At 40.3% G+C, this 19,806-nt stretch overlaps 1 protein-coding gene and 1 pseudogene across 1 annotated transcript in view; both read right to left on the bottom strand.

The window, feature by feature from the left end:
• Positions 1-14,916, bottom strand: part of TMC1 (transmembrane channel like 1) — a 357,992-nt gene extending 343,076 nt beyond the window's left edge. Inside the window, exon 1 of the mRNA XM_053575001.1 lies at positions 14,824-14,916. Within this exon, the coding sequence (XP_053430976.1) occupies positions 14,824-14,836 (13 nt within the window). The 5' untranslated portion in view covers positions 14,837-14,916. The remainder of the gene's footprint in view (positions 1-14,823) is intronic.
• LOC128574458 (cysteine dioxygenase type 1-like) overlaps positions 1-19,806 on the bottom strand; it is a 120,845-nt pseudogene that overhangs the window by 89,461 nt on the left and 11,578 nt on the right.

Below are 19,806 nucleotides of genomic sequence, written 5' to 3'. Positions count from 1 at the left end.
GCCATACACAAATAACGTGTTTTTATATTTTTTGTATTTTTTTGAGACAGTCTCACTTTGTCAGCCTCAGTAGAGTGTTGTAACATCACAGCTCACAGCAACCTCAAATTCCTGGGCTTAAGTAATTCTCTTGCCTCAGCCTCCCAAGGAGCTAGGACTACAAGTGTCTACCACAATGCCCAGCTATTTTTTTTTGTCGTTGTTATTGTTGTTGTAGCTGTCATTGTTTGCCAGACCCAGGATGGGTTCAAACCCACCAGCCCCAGTGTATGTGGCCGGTGCCCTAGCTGTTGAGCTACAGGCATCAAGCCAAATAATGTGTTTTTAAATGGAGAAAATTTACATTTGAAATAAATCCATAGCTCCAGGATTTGGGGAGTAATTGGAAGACCCAGAATCTTTTGCATTCCTAAGCTCACCTCCTAAAGATGAGTAGCTCTTGCTGCCTTCAGGCAGCACATGTTCTCTCAATTCACCACAGTCTTTACCACTCTCTAGTGACTTCCACCTGGTCCACTTCACTCATGTGTGTTGCCTGCATCATCCTGTAGACTTGCAAGTTTACTATTTGAACATTAATATATCTCATAAGAACCCCAGATGAAACTATCTAGAATTTCATGCATTTAAAAAAGGTTTCCTAAGTTCCAGAGATTTCCAAAAGTTTCAGGCATTCTTTGGGGTAAGTTCAAGGCATGGAATCTTGTTTTATTTATATTTTTCTCTAATAGTCCACACAGTGCCTATCACATAAAAGGCACTCAGTAAATGTTGATTGCTCCAAACCAAGTAATGTAAATGGACCATAATAACCTCATTGAGCTAAGCTCATTTAGATATCTTTGGTTTATCCAGATCCAGATCCAATCCAGGAATGTCATTAAATTGTAAGGGTCTTAGAATGTAAGGGACTCCAGGGCTTATGTTATCATGAGGGTCAGAACTCAGATCACTTTTGGGGGTGCAAGATGGTATACAATAGAAAAAGAACTTGCCTAGTCTTAGGAGCCCTGGATATATTGATTTCATAAATCAATGTTTATTCATTGCCTACTATGTGCTAAGTGCTAAGGATACAAACATGACTATAACAAGGTCCTGTGAGTTTCGGTGAAAGCCACATGAACTTGGTCATATCATTTCAACTTTCCAAACTCTGTTTTCTCATGGGGAGATGAGCATGTCTGTTTCTTGGGGTCTATTTCTCAATACAGTGAGAAACAATTGAAACAATGGGATTGCACACTGGGATTCATTCTATTGGGGTCTATTTCTCACAGCAACCTTGAGAAATAGACCCCAGTAGATTCCATTGTTTGGAATTCCAAACAATAGGATTCCAGTTGAAACAATTGGATCCTCCTTGTCTTTGTTTCTTAAGATATTAATATGATAGATTGCAGTCAAAAGTAAGTATGACACAAGCCCTATTCCAAATACAAAGGAAAGTACTATAAAGAAAATGTTACAAATAAACATCCCCTAACACGCAATTGCAGGCCAATCTAACTCTTGAGGCAAATGAATGACACAAAAAAGGAGAAAGGTGCTGACATGCTCTAAATCCCCAACCCCACCTGTCTACTCCCCCATCTCTCTCTCACCTCAAGCCTAGAGAGGGGAGCATAATTCAAACTATTTCCTGGTGTTGAGAGTGAAAGAATCAGACCAGCGCCATCTTAAGAGTTAAGTTTTGCTCCCCCACCCCCGTCATTTCACTCAGTAAGTTTTACTTTCCAAACAAGCCCAGGCAAGCCCAGGCAATTCCCTGAAATCATGAGAAAACCACCCACCAGTCAGGGACCCCCCCACCTAACGAATCCAGAAGCGCCCCCTTTGTTTCAAGCTGTGCAAGCCCACCTGCTGCACGGGACCGTAAGAACCCCCTGCTACAGAGCTCGGGGCTCCTGGCTCGGATCAGTTGCAACAGAGTCCCTGGGAGCCCAAATTTGAACTTGCAATAAAAGGCCCTTTTGCTTTTGCATTGGACTCAGCTCCCTGGTGGTCTCTGTGGGGGATTTCGAGATCTGGGCACAACAGGAGTAATAGAGAATCATTGCCTGACTCAGGAGAGGCATCTAAGAAGAGAGTGGATGGTCCATCCGGAGAAATCTAGAAGATGAAAGAAGGCCTGACTAACCAGGTTGGTGGTTGATCCAAGAGGGAGCTACCATGTTTGGATTGCATTTGCATTCCCCACTCCACATTTTCCTGCACAAGAGATACAGGATGTTTCCAATTGACTAGCGTGAGCTACTCAGAGAGAGAATGGCTTCTGTTATTTCTTTGGCCTGTTGAGTTGGGCCACATGGAGGTGTGAGGTGACCTCAGTAGAAAAAGGCTAGATGCATTAGATGCATACCCTAGACAGACAGGACCTGAGCAAGGAGTTGCTAGTGAAGAGCTGAGTTACAGACATGTCTGTGGAGGGAAACTGCACTGCAAGAGAGAGGCAGCCAGCCAGGAAAGAGCCCCTGAAACTGCCTGTCCGTGGAGGGAAAATGCACTGCAGGAGAGAGGCCAGCAAGGAAAGAGCCCCTGAAACTGCAGCACAAAAGATGAGTCCATTTTTTGCCCTGTGTCTCTCCAGCCAGGTTACCTCAGGGAGGTCATTGTTAACCATCTGCCCTGTGACTGCTACTGTCCCTTTATCTCTCCTCTCTCTTGCCCCTTCATTTGACCCCAGGAAGGAGGTGAGCAGGGAGTGAGAAGGAGGAAGAGACACACTTGCCTCCTCTCCTATTGCACGACTAGGCAGGGGAGATTTGATATTAGGTTATATTTGGAGTTCTGACCTTGCATGGAACGAGATAGTGTCAGGACTGTGTCTGTGACTTTAAATGACTGTAGTACTGTCCTTTACCTTGCTGGACATAAAGGACATGGGACTATCCCAAAGCTTCACCCAGGGTCACGTGAAGATTCTCTCTCCCACCCCAACTAACATTAAATGAAAGGAGGGTAGGAAACATAAGCAAAGATGAATTTGGTCAAAACCCACACATTGTGTATCATATATACACCCCATATAAACAGTAATTACGGTATGGGGTAGTGTTTTTCTCTTCCTGAAAAGTAGCTTTTAATGTTGCAGTATTGCCAAAGTTTCCATAGTTGGCTTTTCACTTCTTTATTCTTCAAGCAAAATGTGAGGAAAGCCTATGGATACACTGTTAACGGTGATGGGTTGTGGTGAAGATCTCAAGGTTGGAGGTCAATGGAAGAGCTTTGATAACACTTTTATCAGGGGGGGTTAAACCTCCATAATAATGTTGATTTGGTGGCACTCCTTGAAATTTTAGGGCTTCCTTCAAATTTTGGAAACATGAGCAGTCACCCTGTCATGCTTCATGCCTCGGTGCTCAAGTTTCTGTGATCTGTCAGTTAAGAGGAGTCCAAAGCACCAACCGGCCCCACTTGGCAATGAAATTGGGTATCTATGGAATAATCGTGCTACACACCTGTGCCTTTCTACAACCCTAATAAAACCTCGAAAACAATGTCTCCATTTTCCCCATGCTTCCTGCCCAGCATCTTAGGAAATTTAAATTTTGTATAAGAAAATTATTTTTTAATTTTTTTTTAAATTTTTAAAGAACTCATTAAATGAAAAACAACTCTGTGATTTACTTTAGTGTCATGAAGCTCACCCCTAATTAAACTCAACCAGAGTATTTGCTGACTATTTGATGTCTATCCTGTATTGTGCATTTTCCTAAGATCTTCTTATCCTTAAATGAATTATACCAAAAGACGGCAGATTGTCTGAGCCTCAGGGGGGATTTTTTCCCCAGTTTGCATTTTTTTTTTTTTTTTTTGTTATTCTTGTAGCATTACCCTTGATCGTTTGTTGAAGAAATTACCTTGAAAAGAAGACAGAATTTACAATGGAAGATTTTAGTTTTAAGAAAGCTGATATTTAGTTAACATTTACTAAATGGTATTAAGTAAATATCTATACATAAATGTTATGCATTACATCATAGAGGTACATCAACAGGCTTAGAAGAAACTAGGACTTTAACATGAAACTAATACTTTATCAGTACATCTGGGCAGCTGTTCCTATATTACACGCTTAAAAGAAATGTAAAACATGGGCCATGCTCTCAGAGACTAGGCAATTTAGTTGAATAGGTCTGAAGCTTTTGAATATTATGGACCAACAGCTTTTCTGGGAAGGAAAAATGGGAGAGACAGGCAATTTAGTTGAATAGGTCTGAAGCTTTTTAATTTTATGGACCAACAGCTTTTCTGGGAAGAAAAAAAATAAAGAGATACTAACTTTTTCTTGGTTAGGTTAACATTTGCAAAGTGTAGTATGTCCCAGACATGGGTCTAAGTGCTTTATTTATTTTATTTAGAGTTTATAGCAACGCTTTGACAGTTTATCTCTCTCTCTCCATATATATATATATATATATATATATATGTACACACAAATATATTCTGGTACCATCCTTATGTTATCACTACTCAGGTAAAAACAAAAAACAGAAATCCACCAAAGTCAATGGTGGCACTAGCATTGGGGAACTCGAATACAAGTAGTCCAGTCCCCTAAACCTTCAACCACTAAACCATTTCCATTTCTTATTTCATGAAAGACAGATTTTTCTTAATACTGAAAGATTAAAAAAGGAACTAGAAACTAGAAAATAAAAATCTATTAGATGAGAGGCATTCGGCTTTATGATAAAAGCTACTTCATTTTTATTTTTATTTTTTTCATTTTATATGGACCTGTAATGACCGGCAATTAAGAGCTATGAAACTACTTTGAAGGGATAAGAACTATAATAATAAAACAAAAATAAATTATGAGCCAAAATTTTGATCCAGATAAACAATACAGATCAAGAACACTAAAGACGCAGAGTCACTGCAGGTTGAAAGTTTGAATTTATTTCCTTCCCCAAGGAAGGAAATTTAGTTTTCCAGCCCAATTATTTTTTTTTTCAGCCCAATTATTAACATAGCAGGATGTGTGTGTGTGTGTGGAGAGAGAGAGATGGGGGGAGAGAGAGAGAGAGTGAGAGAGAGACGGAGAGAGAGAGAGATGGGGCAAGGGAAGGCAAGGTGGAAAGAAAGTACAATCCAGTTGTTAGGAATGGAGCACTAAATTCCCCCCCCCCCCCCCGTAAAGATTTTTCTAGCCCTCCCTTTTTGTATCTTATGTCATGTCTTGGCATCCAGTCAGCCCCACCAGAGGCAGACCCATTAACTTTTCAGGCCCCTAGGGTACACTTCATACCATTCGGTGCACTTCTGGTACTGCACTAAGTGTACCATACAAGGACGCTATTTGGTTCAATACACTTGTGATACATAAAACAGTTCCCTCAAGGCCTGAAAGAGTTAACCTCCATCCCTCCCTGAAAATTGGCTTAATGAGAGGGATTGACTAAGAATCTGTGGACAATAGAGCTTAATATCTCATTCCAGTGACCTAAGCAGAAACAGACAATATCATATTTAGTATACAAGTGGAAAAACTGAGAACCCCAAGAAGGTTTTGGCCACAGACAGATAATAAGCTGGTTTCCCAGCCAAGACCATTTCCAGGTCTCCAAATGTTCTGTGTTGAGCTCTGCCCATGTGTCCTCCAAACCCAAACTCATGTGGGGGAGGGGCAGATAGAACTCTGTGAAGAGGCAAAGATTAACACAAGGGTCCCTGTGGGCTCTTCCTGGTTTAAAATTCTATGTCTTTTTTTTCCATATCTTTGAAATGCAAATGCTAGACTATTCCACTGTAAATCTTGCTTGTGATGAAAGAAACGGAATTTGAAGTGGAATCTATAAAACCATGCCTTCCCAATTTCCTTCCTGGACAGTGGTACAGTCATCTGTGAACACACCAAATCCAGCAGTCTTTCTGTGTCTTACCTCAGTGCCCATCTGTAGGTTTGCAACTTTCTATAGTTTATCTCTTTCTAGCAAATAAGGCCTCTTGAGAAAGGAGAAAAGGTGGGGTCAGGACACTCACTCTCCTTCTGGCTGGACAGAAAGCATAGCAGCACCCAGACAAGCCAGCATGGAGGCTGTCAGGATACTGTGCGGCTAATTTGTATGCTGGCCCTGCATTTGGATTCCTTATGAGACAAAAATCTCAAGCGTAAATCACTGCGGTTGGAGAAAGGGCTGGGAATAAAGAGGGCTGGGACATTTTCATGACTTTGCAATAAGACCGTGACTAAACCCCTACATGCTAAAGTTTAAAATAATAAACACTGGAGCTGGAAGTGAACTTATCCATCAACTGGTCCAATCCTCATCTTATCACCAAGGAAACAAGAGGTAGACAGGGGAGGTGACCTAACCCAGGCCACATAACTCATTGGTGGCATGGTCACTGGGTAAGGGTAGTTTAAGTCATAAGAAACAGAAAGAAGTTCATGGTTACCTGAAATAGTAAGGATTCAGCACTAAACTCCTAAGAGTAGTTCTGGTAAGTTTATACTCAGCCTGATCTTTTGCACTGACGGTTACTCCTCAGAGGAGTCTGTCTCCTCTAGTTCCTTGCTATTCTGGTACTAACTACCTTTGCCTTGCTTTTTTACTCATTGCTCCTGCTTATATGAACCGAATCTTCCCCTCTCTGCTTCTTTATTTCTGCTTGCCAGGGCTTTGGCTGCCCGGGAAGGCTTTCTGACTTATTTTCTTTGTGCCTTCTGCCTTCTCTCCATCTACCAAGAGTTGACTTCCCTTCAACAGACATTCAAGTCCCTGGAAGGAGGATTAGATGAGTTCACATAGTAAGTCTGCTGTAGCTGTACAGAGTACTCCCACCAGACTCTGGGTTATTACAGATGATTCCCTTATGCATGGAGGTGTCCATCCCTGGTATTCAGGATAGGATAAAGAGGTCAAGTTGAGTGGTTGTCTCTCCTCAAAATGGGGCTCTGAGCATGGGAGCCACATGGAGTATCATAGATTCCTCTCTGAATTAGTACTCTGGACTAGATCCATCTTCTCAGTGCTAGTGTAACATACAGGAGTGAGTATGAAAATACTTCTGGGGCCAGAATGCCTGGGCCTTAATCCCATGAATGTTATTTTCTAGTAAGTTATGTCTAAGGCAAATTATGCAATGAGAGATTCCTTATCTATAACAGAGAGACGTAATATTACCTGTCTTACAGGGTTATGGAAGGACTGAAGTAATTTACTTAAAGTGTTCAGAAGAGTATGTGACATATAAGTGCTCAGTCCTATTAGCCATTGCTGGGAGAATGGGGACTGGTGCTTTCTTGGCAAAAGAAAGCACCCCCAGAAAAAGAGGAAAACTAAAAAGTAAGCTGAGTGAGTCGGAACAAAGAAAAGTCAGCTAGTTAACATTTAAGCTAGACATTGCTAGCAAGCGTCTTGCCTTTTCTGAAATTCTAGCCTGTTGGGGATACAGCTTACAAACACCCTGCTGGGTCTGTGAGCACTCTTGAGAATAATGGTCATAGAAGAGGCTATGAAATGTCCTAGAAAAGATACATCTTCTAAAAGAGTGGTTCTCAGCCTTCCTAATGCTGTGATATATTTTCATTGTTACAAAGGGGTCGCGACCCACAGGTTGGGAACTGCTGTTCTAGAGCATTTCTTGCCCTTTAAACAGGCAAAGCAGATACTCGTTGTGAAGATTTGCATTTGCCTGGGGCAGAGACTAAGGGAGTAGCTCGAGCTCTGAGATATGGGCAGAAGAGCTTATATGCTTTATAATAGAGGAAAATCCCTTAATGCAGGTGGTGTTTTACTCCACAGAGAACTAGCAGAGCTTAACACCTCCCTAAAAATCTGTGTATTTGACCTCAAGCAGGAGGCTCTCCCAATACAAGGCTCAGGTTTCAGATTACTGAAGGCCACACTTAAGGTATAATAATAACAATAGAAGCTGATATCATCAATCTGAGAAACTGCTGATCTCTTTGTTCCCTCCATCATCTTACCCTCTGGGGCAAATAGACTTCAATAAAATCAGAGTGGAGCAAACACTCTGGGCCATTGCTGGAATCCCACAGCAGGCAATGGACCCCTGAGTTCCCACTTTTAATTCTACTCTATGTCTCTTGTCTGTGTTTACCACAGCTTCTAACTCTATAGTTCTTCAATTGATTGCCACTGGTTTCCATAGGTCTCAGCCGATGTTGCTCTCAGGGCAGGACCCCGACAAGATATTATACTATTTTTTTCCACTCCTGTGATGGCTTTAAAATATGCCTACAAATTCTTTGATGCTTTTCTCACAAATGATAGAATCGAATTCACCCTCTTTGAACATGGCCCGCATTAACGACTTGCTTGTAATGAGTAGAATGCAACAAACGTGATGCTTCATGACTTACAAGGCTAGGTCAGAGAAGGTGATATTCTGCCTTGCTGGGATTATTGCCCTGGAAACCCAGACACTACATCGTGAAGAAGCCCAGGACCCATGCAGAGGTCATATACAGGTATTCTGGCCAACAGCCCCAGCTAAGGTCTCAGCCAACACACAGCACCAGCTACCAGCTGTCGGTGAATGAGCCTTCATATAACCCAGCACCAACCCATCAAGTCTTCCACCTAAAGGCCCAGACCTCATAGTGCAAAGTAAATGATTCACTCTAAGCTTTGTCTGAATTCCTGATGTATAGTAGTATCTGCGAGCATCATTAATGGCCTATCTCTAAACTCATTTATGTCACTGAGTTTAGAGATATTTTAGGCAGCCATAGCTTATATTTAATTCATTCATATTTATAAGAGTGCTGTTTATGGGACCCTAACAGAATTCAGGAAGCATTGAGTTATTTCTAAAGAATGTAGAAGTGGATTATAATGCTTGGGAATTTTTTAAAAATGCATAGCTCCCAGATATGCTATCTCAGTAGCAGTTAATATGGGACTCAGACTTGTGTCATTTGAAATTATTCCTCCTTTAATATCAACAAATCCCCACTTACATACCTCATCCCTACCCTGAGTTTGGAATAAAGCTAAAGACTTTCATTCATATTTATTAAGGACTTATAAGAATCTATATACGCCTAGCTCCTCTGCCCAGTGACCTGCTGGAAAGACCATACTTTCAGTCTGTAAATGAATTACAAGTAAATATGGTATTTCTGGTGTGTAAACATCTCCTGACAGAATCTAGGTCAGGAATGAAAGATACCCAACTATGATCTTCAACAGTGAATTCTTAATATATTAACAACAACCAACTCAATTCTTCACCCCCAAATCTAGAGAGTTAAGAAAAAGACAAGAATGTTCACCTTTGTCTCTTCTCTTCTGCACTGTACTGGATGGTCTAGCCAGGGCAATTAGGCAAGAAAAAAATTTTAAAAAGCATCCAGATCAGAAAGGAAGAAGTAAAACTATCTTTATTTGTAGATGACATGTTCGTACACACAAAATCTGGAGAGTTTAGCCATGCATTCTCCTGGGCCCTGAACACCCCCTCCCCCCAAATTCTCTCTGCCTTCCTCCCACACTCTCTAGTTCAGCAATTCTTAAACTTCAGTGTGCAAGAGAGAGTTGTTAAACACAAATTCCTAGGTCCAATTCCCAGAGGTTCTGATATACTAGCCTAGAAAGTTTCATTTTAAGAAGGACCCCAGGAAAGTCTGATGTAGATAAATTTCAGACCAAGACCAGACTCTGTGAAACCCAAACTATACCTTTCAGAAGTCCTTTAGCACAATGATAAAGGTGGTCCTAGGACTCTTTTGCCTTGGTTCAATTCTTAGCCCTTCTTAGCTTTGTGGCCTTGAGCAGGGCACTTAATTTCACTGTGACTCAATTTCTTCAACCGTAGGATGGAGTTAAGGAGAGTGCCTGCCTCATAAGTTTGATGTAAACATTAAATGCATAAATGTGCGTGAAGCCTTTAGACTAATAACTATATGTACTGCCATATGTAGTTTGCCATTTGTAGGGGAACTACATGGCTGTCCCTGGAAGCTAGATCTTACCTGTAGACACTACAGCAAAACACACTGCCATCAGTAAGTGTAGGAAAAAGCACGTTAACTACAGGTTCTCTGTCCACTCTCCTCTCTTCTCACTTTCCCCTTCCCCCTCAAGAAAACTGTGACAGACAGACATGTTTTGTTAGAAATTAAATGAAGGCATGGGCCAGCACATCCCTTCACAGTTCAAGTCCTTCTCTGTCTCAAAGAACTATTGGTAATCTCCAGTTTAATCATCACATTCGGCAAATCAGAATTTGCTTCTTCTATTATTTTGATCTGTGCCATTAGTGAATTTGAGTTCCTATGTTTTGCTTGGTTTTGTCTCACTGAGAGTTCATGCAAACATGAGGACTAATGTTCCTAAAACTTCATGACTCATAAAATGCACTCTTCTCTCTCCCTCCCACCCACCGCCACTCACTAGCATGACAGCAAATCTCTAACGAATTCCTGCTCATAGGGAGGCAGTGCCTAGTGCTCACATAAATAATTTACACTGATCAACACTTGCTCAAATGAATGGAAATGATAATGTTCAGAGAGCATTTTCTTTGTTTGCAAGTCTATTCACCAGAGGAACATAATTGATGTTCTTAGACACGCAGGGAACTAACCTGATGGTTGCTAGTTCAAAAATCACAGATAGAGGTTTTTTAAATGTCCTGATAGTCAGCTAAGAATAATTTTCTTACCATTTAATGTCTATTACACACTAGGCACTCTTAATGATTCAGTGACAAGGGGGAAGAAATACCTCTTGTTGTATGGCATTGCTGTATTTTTTCTATCAGCCAACAACTGTGGTTTCCTGAAGTAGCAAAAACCTGAAAACAAAATATGAAGCAGTTCAGAGAGAAGGAATTGGAGTAGGTTGGTGATTCATGCATCCTCAGGAAGAGGGTTGGACGTGACCTTTTAATCACCTTTCAACCTTGTTTTTTGTTTTTCTACAATTCTATTCAAACACTAATTTATGCTCAACTATTAGTTACACCTCAGAAAGGAGCAAGATGGTTTCACCGCCCCCGCTCCCACAACTCCCCGATGTTTTGGCTTCAAATTTTCCCTTAGAAAACTGATCAAAGCTGGACACCAGTTAAACTTAAGCCACTTTATTCATGTAATTCTTTGAAGCCCATAATAGTTACAGAGTGGGTTTGGGTAGCATTGGTGAAAAACTCCAAATCAAATATCACTTTAGAGTTGAAGTCAGTATTTCACCTAGAGTATAAGACAAGCACTACTAGATCCTTGCAATGACAGGAAAGGATATATCCTTGACCTTCAGTGACCTATTCTTGATCTCCTATAAACATGAAAGGCTGGCAGCTGGGTATTTATGAGCTGGACTCCACCCCCTCATCCACATACCTTGTTTGGAGGAACTCAGAGGCACTTCCTGTTTGGGGTCATGACTCAGAGCCAGAAATTGCTCCTTAGACAGAATTGGAGCAATAATATCTGTTCCTAAAAGCCCTTTTTAAACCCTTCTGCCCTCACTCCCCCCTAACCAGAAACTTAGAAACCAAACTTGGGAAGAAAAGCATCAGGGAAGTTGAGGAATGTTTTTAAAGAGGCAAAGTCCTTATAACACTTTTGACTGTTTCAGCTCAACTTCCCAAATTTTGCTCATTTCTGGGTGCCTGGCTTCCCTTCTGTCACACAGACACTCTCCCGGGGGTGGGAGGAGTGGATCAAACACAGGATTACAGTTCTTTGAAGTGGTGACATCCGTTACAGATCTAAAGTCAAGTTTACAGGACTGTCAATAAAGGAAAAGGAACCTTGTGAACTCAACTTTCTAAAATCAATCTAACAGCTACATAGCAATAGAGGCCAGGGATATCTACTACATCTTGAAGGAGACATTTTCCAGTTTGCGAAATTACCTGGTTAATTAATTCAGGCATTGTAGTAATTGAACTCATTTAAAACCAAAACATCCATCATGGAACAGAAATAGATCTGCTATTTCTATCAAGGTAATTACCAGGATAATTGCCAGGCCTCCTCTCAGTTTTGCTCCATGAAAGCCAAGCCCAGCCAGCCAGTTCACATACATTTTTACACATACATATGCCCTTATAGTAATAAACAAGTGTGTTCTGAGGACAACATTTACAGTCAAAAACTTCCCTCCCAGAGCTAAGGATAGAAAAGAAAACAAAAGCTGTGTTTCCAATCTGGGCCTTCAATTTTATGTAAATGGATAAAAACTTTATTTAAAAATCTATGTCCTTATTATACCTATGTTCAGTGGGTTTCTATAAATTATAATAAAACTCTTTACTGTCAAATAACAAACTAATACATTGATATAAAAGAAAAGTCAGGACTATTATATAATTTTAAGCTACTTCCAAGGATAATGGAAGTGTGATAGATTTTCTCCTCTGCATCTGTGAAAGGCCAAATGAAAATTTCAGTGCTCTCAGGCTTTGTGAAGCTGTTCTTGCCTTTTCCAGTATGACTCTTCGTCCCTGCGAGTCTCAAGGAACTGCCCTATTACAGCACCTCAATAGGAGGCCTTCCCTTGCACCTGGCTGGTGAGCACCTAAGATACTTATTTACTGTGAGTCACCACCCAGGGTCAACAAATGATGAACCACATTTAAAGGAAGTCCCAAGAATTTTCTTGAAAGAAAGGGCTTCAAAATGAAATACCTAGAGGGCCAGGTAAGTAATGTACAGCAATGAAGGGGAGTGAGATAACAAGAAACCATGAATCCTAGTTGCCCCTGCAGTCTGTTCTTTTTAAGTCCAGCCAATTTTTGAGGTGAGAGTTTATAGATACCATGTTGCCAAATTTTCTTGTTTTTTTTTTTTTTTTTTGAGACAGAATCTCACTGTATTGCCCTCCATAGAGTGTGGTGACGTCACAGCTCACAGCAACCTTCAACTCCTGGGCTTAAGTGATTTTCTTACCTCAGCCTCCCAAGTAGCTGGTTCCACAGGCACCTGCCACAACACCGGGCTATTTTTTTGTTGCAGTTTGGCTGGGGCCAGGTTCGAACCCGCCACGCTTGGTATATGGGGCCAGTGCCCTAGCCACTGAGCCACAGGCACCACCCACATTTTCTTGTTTTTAAGAGATTACAGAAATCTCCCTTTTTGTTGTTGTTTGCTGGTTTATAAATGTTTGCAACAAATTTAATTTTGTAAAACACTAAACCAGGAAATCAAAATCCATCTGTGAAAATAACCACCAATTTTTGATCTGTGGTTTATAGTATCATCCCTGCACACACCGATGCACATGGGATACACCCACCTGCCCCTAAACAATTCCAGCCTCAAAGTGAAGGATCCTGGGCCAGGTGCAATGGCTCACACCTATAATGCTAGCACTTTGGAAGGCCAAGAAGGGTGGATTGCCTGAGTTCAGGAGTTTGAGACCAGTCTGAGCCAGAGCGACACCCTGTCTCTAAAAACACCCTGTCTCCAAAAATAGTATTGTGGAGGCTGAGGCAAGAGGATTATTTGAGCCCAAGAGTTTGAGGTTGCTGTGAGCTAGGTTTTCTACCGAGGGCAATAAAGTTAGACTCTCTCGGGGTGGCGCCTGTGGCTCCAAGAAGTAGGGCACCGGCCCCATATGCTGGAGGTGGCGGGTTCAAACCCAGCCCCACCCAAAAACTGCAAAAAAAAAAGTTACACTCTGTCTCCAAAAATAAAAAAAATGATGGATCCTGGGAGTTGAATTTGTTAAACTTCAATCATCCTTGGAACTAGCCTGAAATAATCCTACCTCTTATTTCTTTATCAATTTATTACTTTGTAGAAATTTTCCAGTAAAAAGATTTTTTTTTATAATTTAAAGAAAATCACTGTCATAAGAATATAGGACATAAATTTTCATTCTTTTATTCAAGTATGAAGTCTAATAAAGAAAATCCCGTTTAGAAAATAAAAGTTACATATATATCCAAAAACTTTTCATAATAATAAACTTTTTTATAATAATAAACTTCTAGATGTTTATTACTCCATAGTAATATATTTATTTTTTATTTTTTTTAATTAATTAATTTTTTTTGAGACAGAGCCTCAAGCTGTTGCCCTGGGTAGAGTGCTTTAGCATCACAGCTCACAGCAACCTCCAACTCCTGGGGTCAAGCCATTCTCCTGCTTCCACCTCCCAAGTAGCTGGGACTACGGGTACTCGCTACAACGCCCAGCTTTTTTTGGTTGCAAGCCAACATTGTTGTTTGGCAGGCACGGGCTGGATTCAAATCCTCCAGTTCAGGTGTATGTGGCTGGCGCCTTAGCCGCTTGAGTCACAGGTGCCGAGCCTATTTTTTATTTTTTTGAGACAGAGTCTCACTATGTCACCCTAGGTAGAGTGCTATGGGCTCACAGCAACCTCAAACTCTTGGGCTTCAGCAATTCTCTTGCCTCAGCCTTCCAAATAGCTGGGACTATAGGCGCCCACCACAATGCCCGGCTATTTCTTGGTTGTTGTTGTCATTGTTGTTTAGCTGGCCCAGACTGGGTTCCAACCCACCAACCATGCTGTGTGACCAGCACCCTAGCTACTGAACGGGTGCCAAGCCCATAGTAATTTTTTTAATGGTATAAATATGTCAAAAGTGGATGAGTTGACATACATATTTTGTACTATATTAAAACATTTATATTGTATATTATATTAAAAATGCCAAGCCAATATAAGTTTCCAATGATCAATAAAGCTGTTACTGAACCAGAATATGAAAAAATAGTTAAGATAAAACAGGAACTTCTGAGAATAGACAAGTAGTTTCATCCTGATTTTTAGACACAAATATCTACTTAAAAACTGTTCTTTAGGAATAAAGATGCATCTAATGTTCAAATACATATTCATTGTGGATTAAGAGTGTGTAACATATACGCACAGAGATATTCCATAGAGTGTTCATTGGAGAGTTGACAGCAGTCAGTGTGTACTGGGGGTATCTTGTTCCTGTCATCACAAATGGCAGACTTCATTTTCCTGTGGAGTTTGTTGAAAGGTTTCTCAGTGTTCTGAGAATTAGGAGTCATTGCGGAATGCACATTAAAAATAGCTGCACATTCATAATAAGCTGAAAGTGAAGGGCTATTATTTCCGGTCTAAATCATTCTAATGGGATTGGATCAACAGTTTCTTTCCTAGATCTTTACATTAAAAATGTTTTCCTTTTTCTCTCACTGAAAACTTCTGTTGCTGAAGAGCAAAGTGATTGAGCATGCAAACTCCTGATGACCTGTGTGAACACCTGGATTACAAAATCAAGACTTGACTTTGATACTATGCGTTTATGTCATGTCACAAAATAGCTACTAAAATCAGAAACTCTCTTCAGAGTGAATTGGGGTAAGTTGGGTTTTTCTCCAAATTTACAATTGTTACAGTTCTATAAATACCCATAAATCAGTTTGCCTCTCCAATTCTGAAGCAGTTATTACTAGCTTTATGTATTTATTTAATTATTTTTTTTGAGACAGAGTCTCACTCTATAGCCCTGGGTAGAGTGTCTTAGCATCGTAGCTCACAGCAACCTCAAAGTCCTGGGCTCAAGTGATCCTCTTGTCTCAACGTCCCAAGTAGCTGGGACTACGGGTGCCTGATACTACACCTGGCTAATTTTTTTATTTTTAGTAGAGACATTGTCTCACTTTTGCTCAGGTTGGTCTTGAATTCCTGATCTCAAGCAATCTATCCATGTCAGCCTCCCAAGTGCTAGGATTACAGGTGTGAACCACCTCGCCCAACTTACTAACTCTGTAAGAATTTAGTAAGCATCTTTACTACATGAAGGTGGGCTTTAGAATCTTCGTGTGATTAGACACTGAATGATCTTCAGCAAATTCCTTAACCTCTCTGAACATGTCTTTACCTATCTTAAAAATTACATTAACATCTACTTTTCAGGTTTGTTGTGAGATTAAAAGAGAAAATATGCTTCTAAAGGTTGCAAAATAATGAAAACTTAATAATAGATATGTTAGGACAGAAGCAGTTTCAGTTTGTTAGAATCTGGGCCACAGAAACAACTTTCCAAGAGAAATCAAGAACACCAAAGGAAATTCTTGAGTTCTTAAAGTTGGTCATTTTCATTCACTTGTGAAATCACTCTTAGTCTCAATACCTTCAAGGAGAATATGTATGAACAGGGAGGGAAGGGAAAGGGAGAAGATGTCTGGGTGGCTAAATCAGTTCCTTTAAAAATTTAAACTCTAATAGTAAAGGAGGAGATAAGACTTCTCAGCAAGTAACTATACATCAGAATCAAAAGTCATGCCTGCTATAATAGAGGTACAGCCAAAGAGCAATGACACCTGGGAGGAGAAAAATTATCTTTACTTCTGAATTCATTTTCATTCCATAGTTGTGACTCTGAAAACTAGCAAACCCCACCCTGTAAAATCATCTTTCTCAATTCACACCATTCTAGAGAATTTTAGAATTCAAATGTAGAGTAGAAACTCCATAGCTGGTCACCTCCTTACATTGATCACCTCCTTAAGTTGACCTAATGTTCATACACTGGACATGCACCACATGTATGTAACCGTACAGTAGACGTAGTTCTTCATGTTGCTCACCTCCGTATGTGGGCCAGTATGTTACCTTGGATCAGCGGTTCTCAACCTGTGGGTCACAACCCACAGAAACTGATTAAAGGGCTGTGGCATTAGGAAGGTTGAGAACCACTGCCTTGGTCAACTAACAGAGGTCCTGCTGTATTCTTAGGAGTTTGTAGTTAGAACTCTTACATTCTACAGATGAAGTCAAGTAACCAAATTAAAGTCAAATCACGAAGTCATCTACTCAGCTCTTCCTGCTTCACAAGACCTATGAGTTCCCTTTTTCTGAGTCATGTGGAAATACCTTTTACAATACCAAAGGAAGAGAAAATTCAAACTAAAAATGAAAAATCTTTACAGTAGTTTGGGGTTTAGGTTTTTCCATGGCTTTATTCCTTCTGCTCCTTTCCACCTTTCCTTTTCCTCCATTGACTTTAAGCTTAAACTAGAATACAGGGCTTTCTTCCCCTATTAATTTGTTGCCTCACAAGCAAATCCAGGTAACCCTGAGCCAATGGTTTCTTTTTTTCCTTCCTTCTTTCCATGTGGTTTCCTAGAACACTGAGCTTAGATTTAATATTCCCAGGTTGACTAAAAACCCCTGGGGTCTAATTGTGGAAAGATCTGAGGGAGTTGTGCATTCTAAACTGTAAATGAAAAACTAATTAATTTAAAAATAAAAAAAAATCTCTGAAGGTGTGCTGGGTGTGGTGGGCGGGATTTGGTATAGACTGAGGACAATGAGGAGCAGGACTTTCTAATATCTTAGTGAAAGACCCTGCATTCTTGGCCCAAAACTGATGGAGGTGGGGAATCCCAGGAATCACTGAGATTGACTCTCCCAACAGTCTATATCATATGAGTCAAAATTAAATAGAAAAAATGGAGAAAAGAGAAAAAGAAGGGAAGGTAAAAAGGGAAGAAAGAAGAAAGGGAGGCAGTATTTCCTACATACTTAAATTGTGGGCTGACATTTATATATACTATACTTTATTCAGACTTTGATATAGTGAGGATTTTTTTTTTATACTTCATAAGGAAGATAGTTTTCATTCAGTAGCTATAGAGGAATCAACTTCAGCCAGAATATAGATTTGACACCCACTATTACTCAGCATCTGGTGGGACCTTTATTTTAGTTAATTTTATGTAATTGTTATAATGACCTTATAAACTCGAGGTTTTTATCTGTATTTTTAACTCTCTCTCTCTCTCTTTTTTTTTTTTTTTTTTGAGACAGAATCTCACTCTGCTGCCCTGGGGTAGAGTGCCTTATCATCATCATAGCTCATAGCAACCTCAAACACTTGGGCTCAAGCAAGTCTCCTGCCTCAGTCTCCTGAGTGACTGGGACTACAGGCTCCCACCACAATACTGGGTTAGTTTTTTTTTTTTCTATTTTTAGTAGGGACAAGGTCTCACTCTTGCTCGGGCTGGTCTTGAACTCCTGAGCTCAAGAAATCCACCTGCCTGGCCCTGTCTGAGTGTTAGGATTATAGGTGTGAGCCACCATGACTGGCCTTGCTAATCTATATTTTAGAGATGAATACAAATAGACTCAGAAAGCTCACGTAATTTGCCCAAGATCGCACACAGATAGCAAGTGGTGGAACTGGGATTAGGAACCAGGTGCATGGGCTGCGGCCTGTACTTAGTTCCTCAGACTGTCAGGAGGCCTGGTATTGTGCAGTAGTCAAGGCACTGTGACCAGAGCTCTTATTGGAAATTGGGATATTTGGAATTTACCTTGATACTTATTCCCATTGTTCTTCAGGCTTTCCCAAAGACTTTGACTTTATGCATTTAAATTTCCATATTTTTTCTTTTATTGATCTAATTCAGTATCTGATTCTGACCAAGATCCTCTCTTAACTCATAGTCTCCTGTAAACACTCTCCTGTCATTTGACTTCTGTCCTCCCACTCTCCATCCTTACCCCATTCCTGCCCATCTTGGTTTGCTTTGTTATTCCAGTCTGGTGTTGACAGAACCCACACTCCACTGTATGGCCCAAAGGTGATAGCAAGCTCAAGGCTGCGGTAAGATGACTAGGCCTGCAGTAATCAGGAAAGTCTCCGAGGGAAGGAAGCTTAATGGAAAGTCATCATCCATCTGATAAATGGAAAAGAGAGAGAAGACCATAGTATCTAGAAAAGAAGGGGATAAAAACACTGGAAAATGAGAATGTAGACATTAAGTAGGCCACACTGAGAAGAAAATTGATCTTGACAATAGTAGGAAATTCCTATAGGTTGCTATTCACTATGGATGATCTGAATGTTTTAAGATTTAAACTTACTTTTTCAATGTTGTATAGTATGTTTAGGAATAAGAAATAATGAAGGAAGAAAAACCAATGATGGTCACTCCAAAATAGGTAGGATCCAAAACTGTAACAGAGAAAATGGGCTGAAAAAGACTTACAATGTTTTCATCCCTACCTGAGGCCAATAGGTGGGAGGTACAGACAGGGAAGTGCCCTTTGTCCTTTGTGCCACAGGAAATGAGACGAATCTGGGTGGAGGTCACAAGATTATTTAGCCAAAGATGGAATGACTCAGAACTGTCTTCTTTAGAAGCTCTGTACTTCTACTCAGAAGGAAGACCCTGGTACTTTGAGGTGAGAGTCTAATAGCCACCTCATTTGCTGGAAAATTAATGAACTTCTCTTTCCTTCTCTTTAAACCACTTGTCCTTGTTCTTTTGATGAGGCCTTGGAGATAAGTGCTGAACTTTCACTAACAAAATGAGTTCATGGATCTAAACTATAATAACTTAAGAGAATGACTGGGACCACTGGAAGAAACAGGAATTTTAAAAGGTAGATATTGTTTACAAAGAATATGAATTTTCATTTAGCCATGATGAATCTTGGATAATTTGGTAATGTTCTAATGGGAACTCTAAGCAAGAAGTTAGAACTGCAGGACCAGAATTTGTAAAATAGATCTAGGTGAGATTATCCACACAAAGGTGAAATTTAATCCCACATCAACAGATGGAACTGTCCAAAGGAATAGGAAAGGGAAAATCAGAATTTATCAGCACGACCTTGCATGCATATATATTCATAACTATTTATTGATGACAAGTAGCATTCTAGGGATCAGAGTAGATAAATCAATGTTTTCATTTTTAGAACAGACAAGCACACTTGGTTAAATTTTTAAAAGAAGTTCTTTTTTTTTTTTTTGTAGAGACAGTCTCACTTTGTCACCCTTGGTAGAGTGTAGTGGAGTCACACAGCTCACAGCAACCTCCAACTCCTGGACCTAGGTGATTCTCTTGCCTCAGCCTCCCTAGTAGCT

The sequence above is a fragment of the Nycticebus coucang genome, chromosome 2 (assembly GCF_027406575.1).
Source record: "Nycticebus coucang isolate mNycCou1 chromosome 2, mNycCou1.pri, whole genome shotgun sequence".
Taxonomy (NCBI): Eukaryota; Metazoa; Chordata; class Mammalia; order Primates; family Lorisidae; genus Nycticebus; species Nycticebus coucang.
This window is presented reverse-complemented; position numbering and strand designations above follow the sequence as displayed.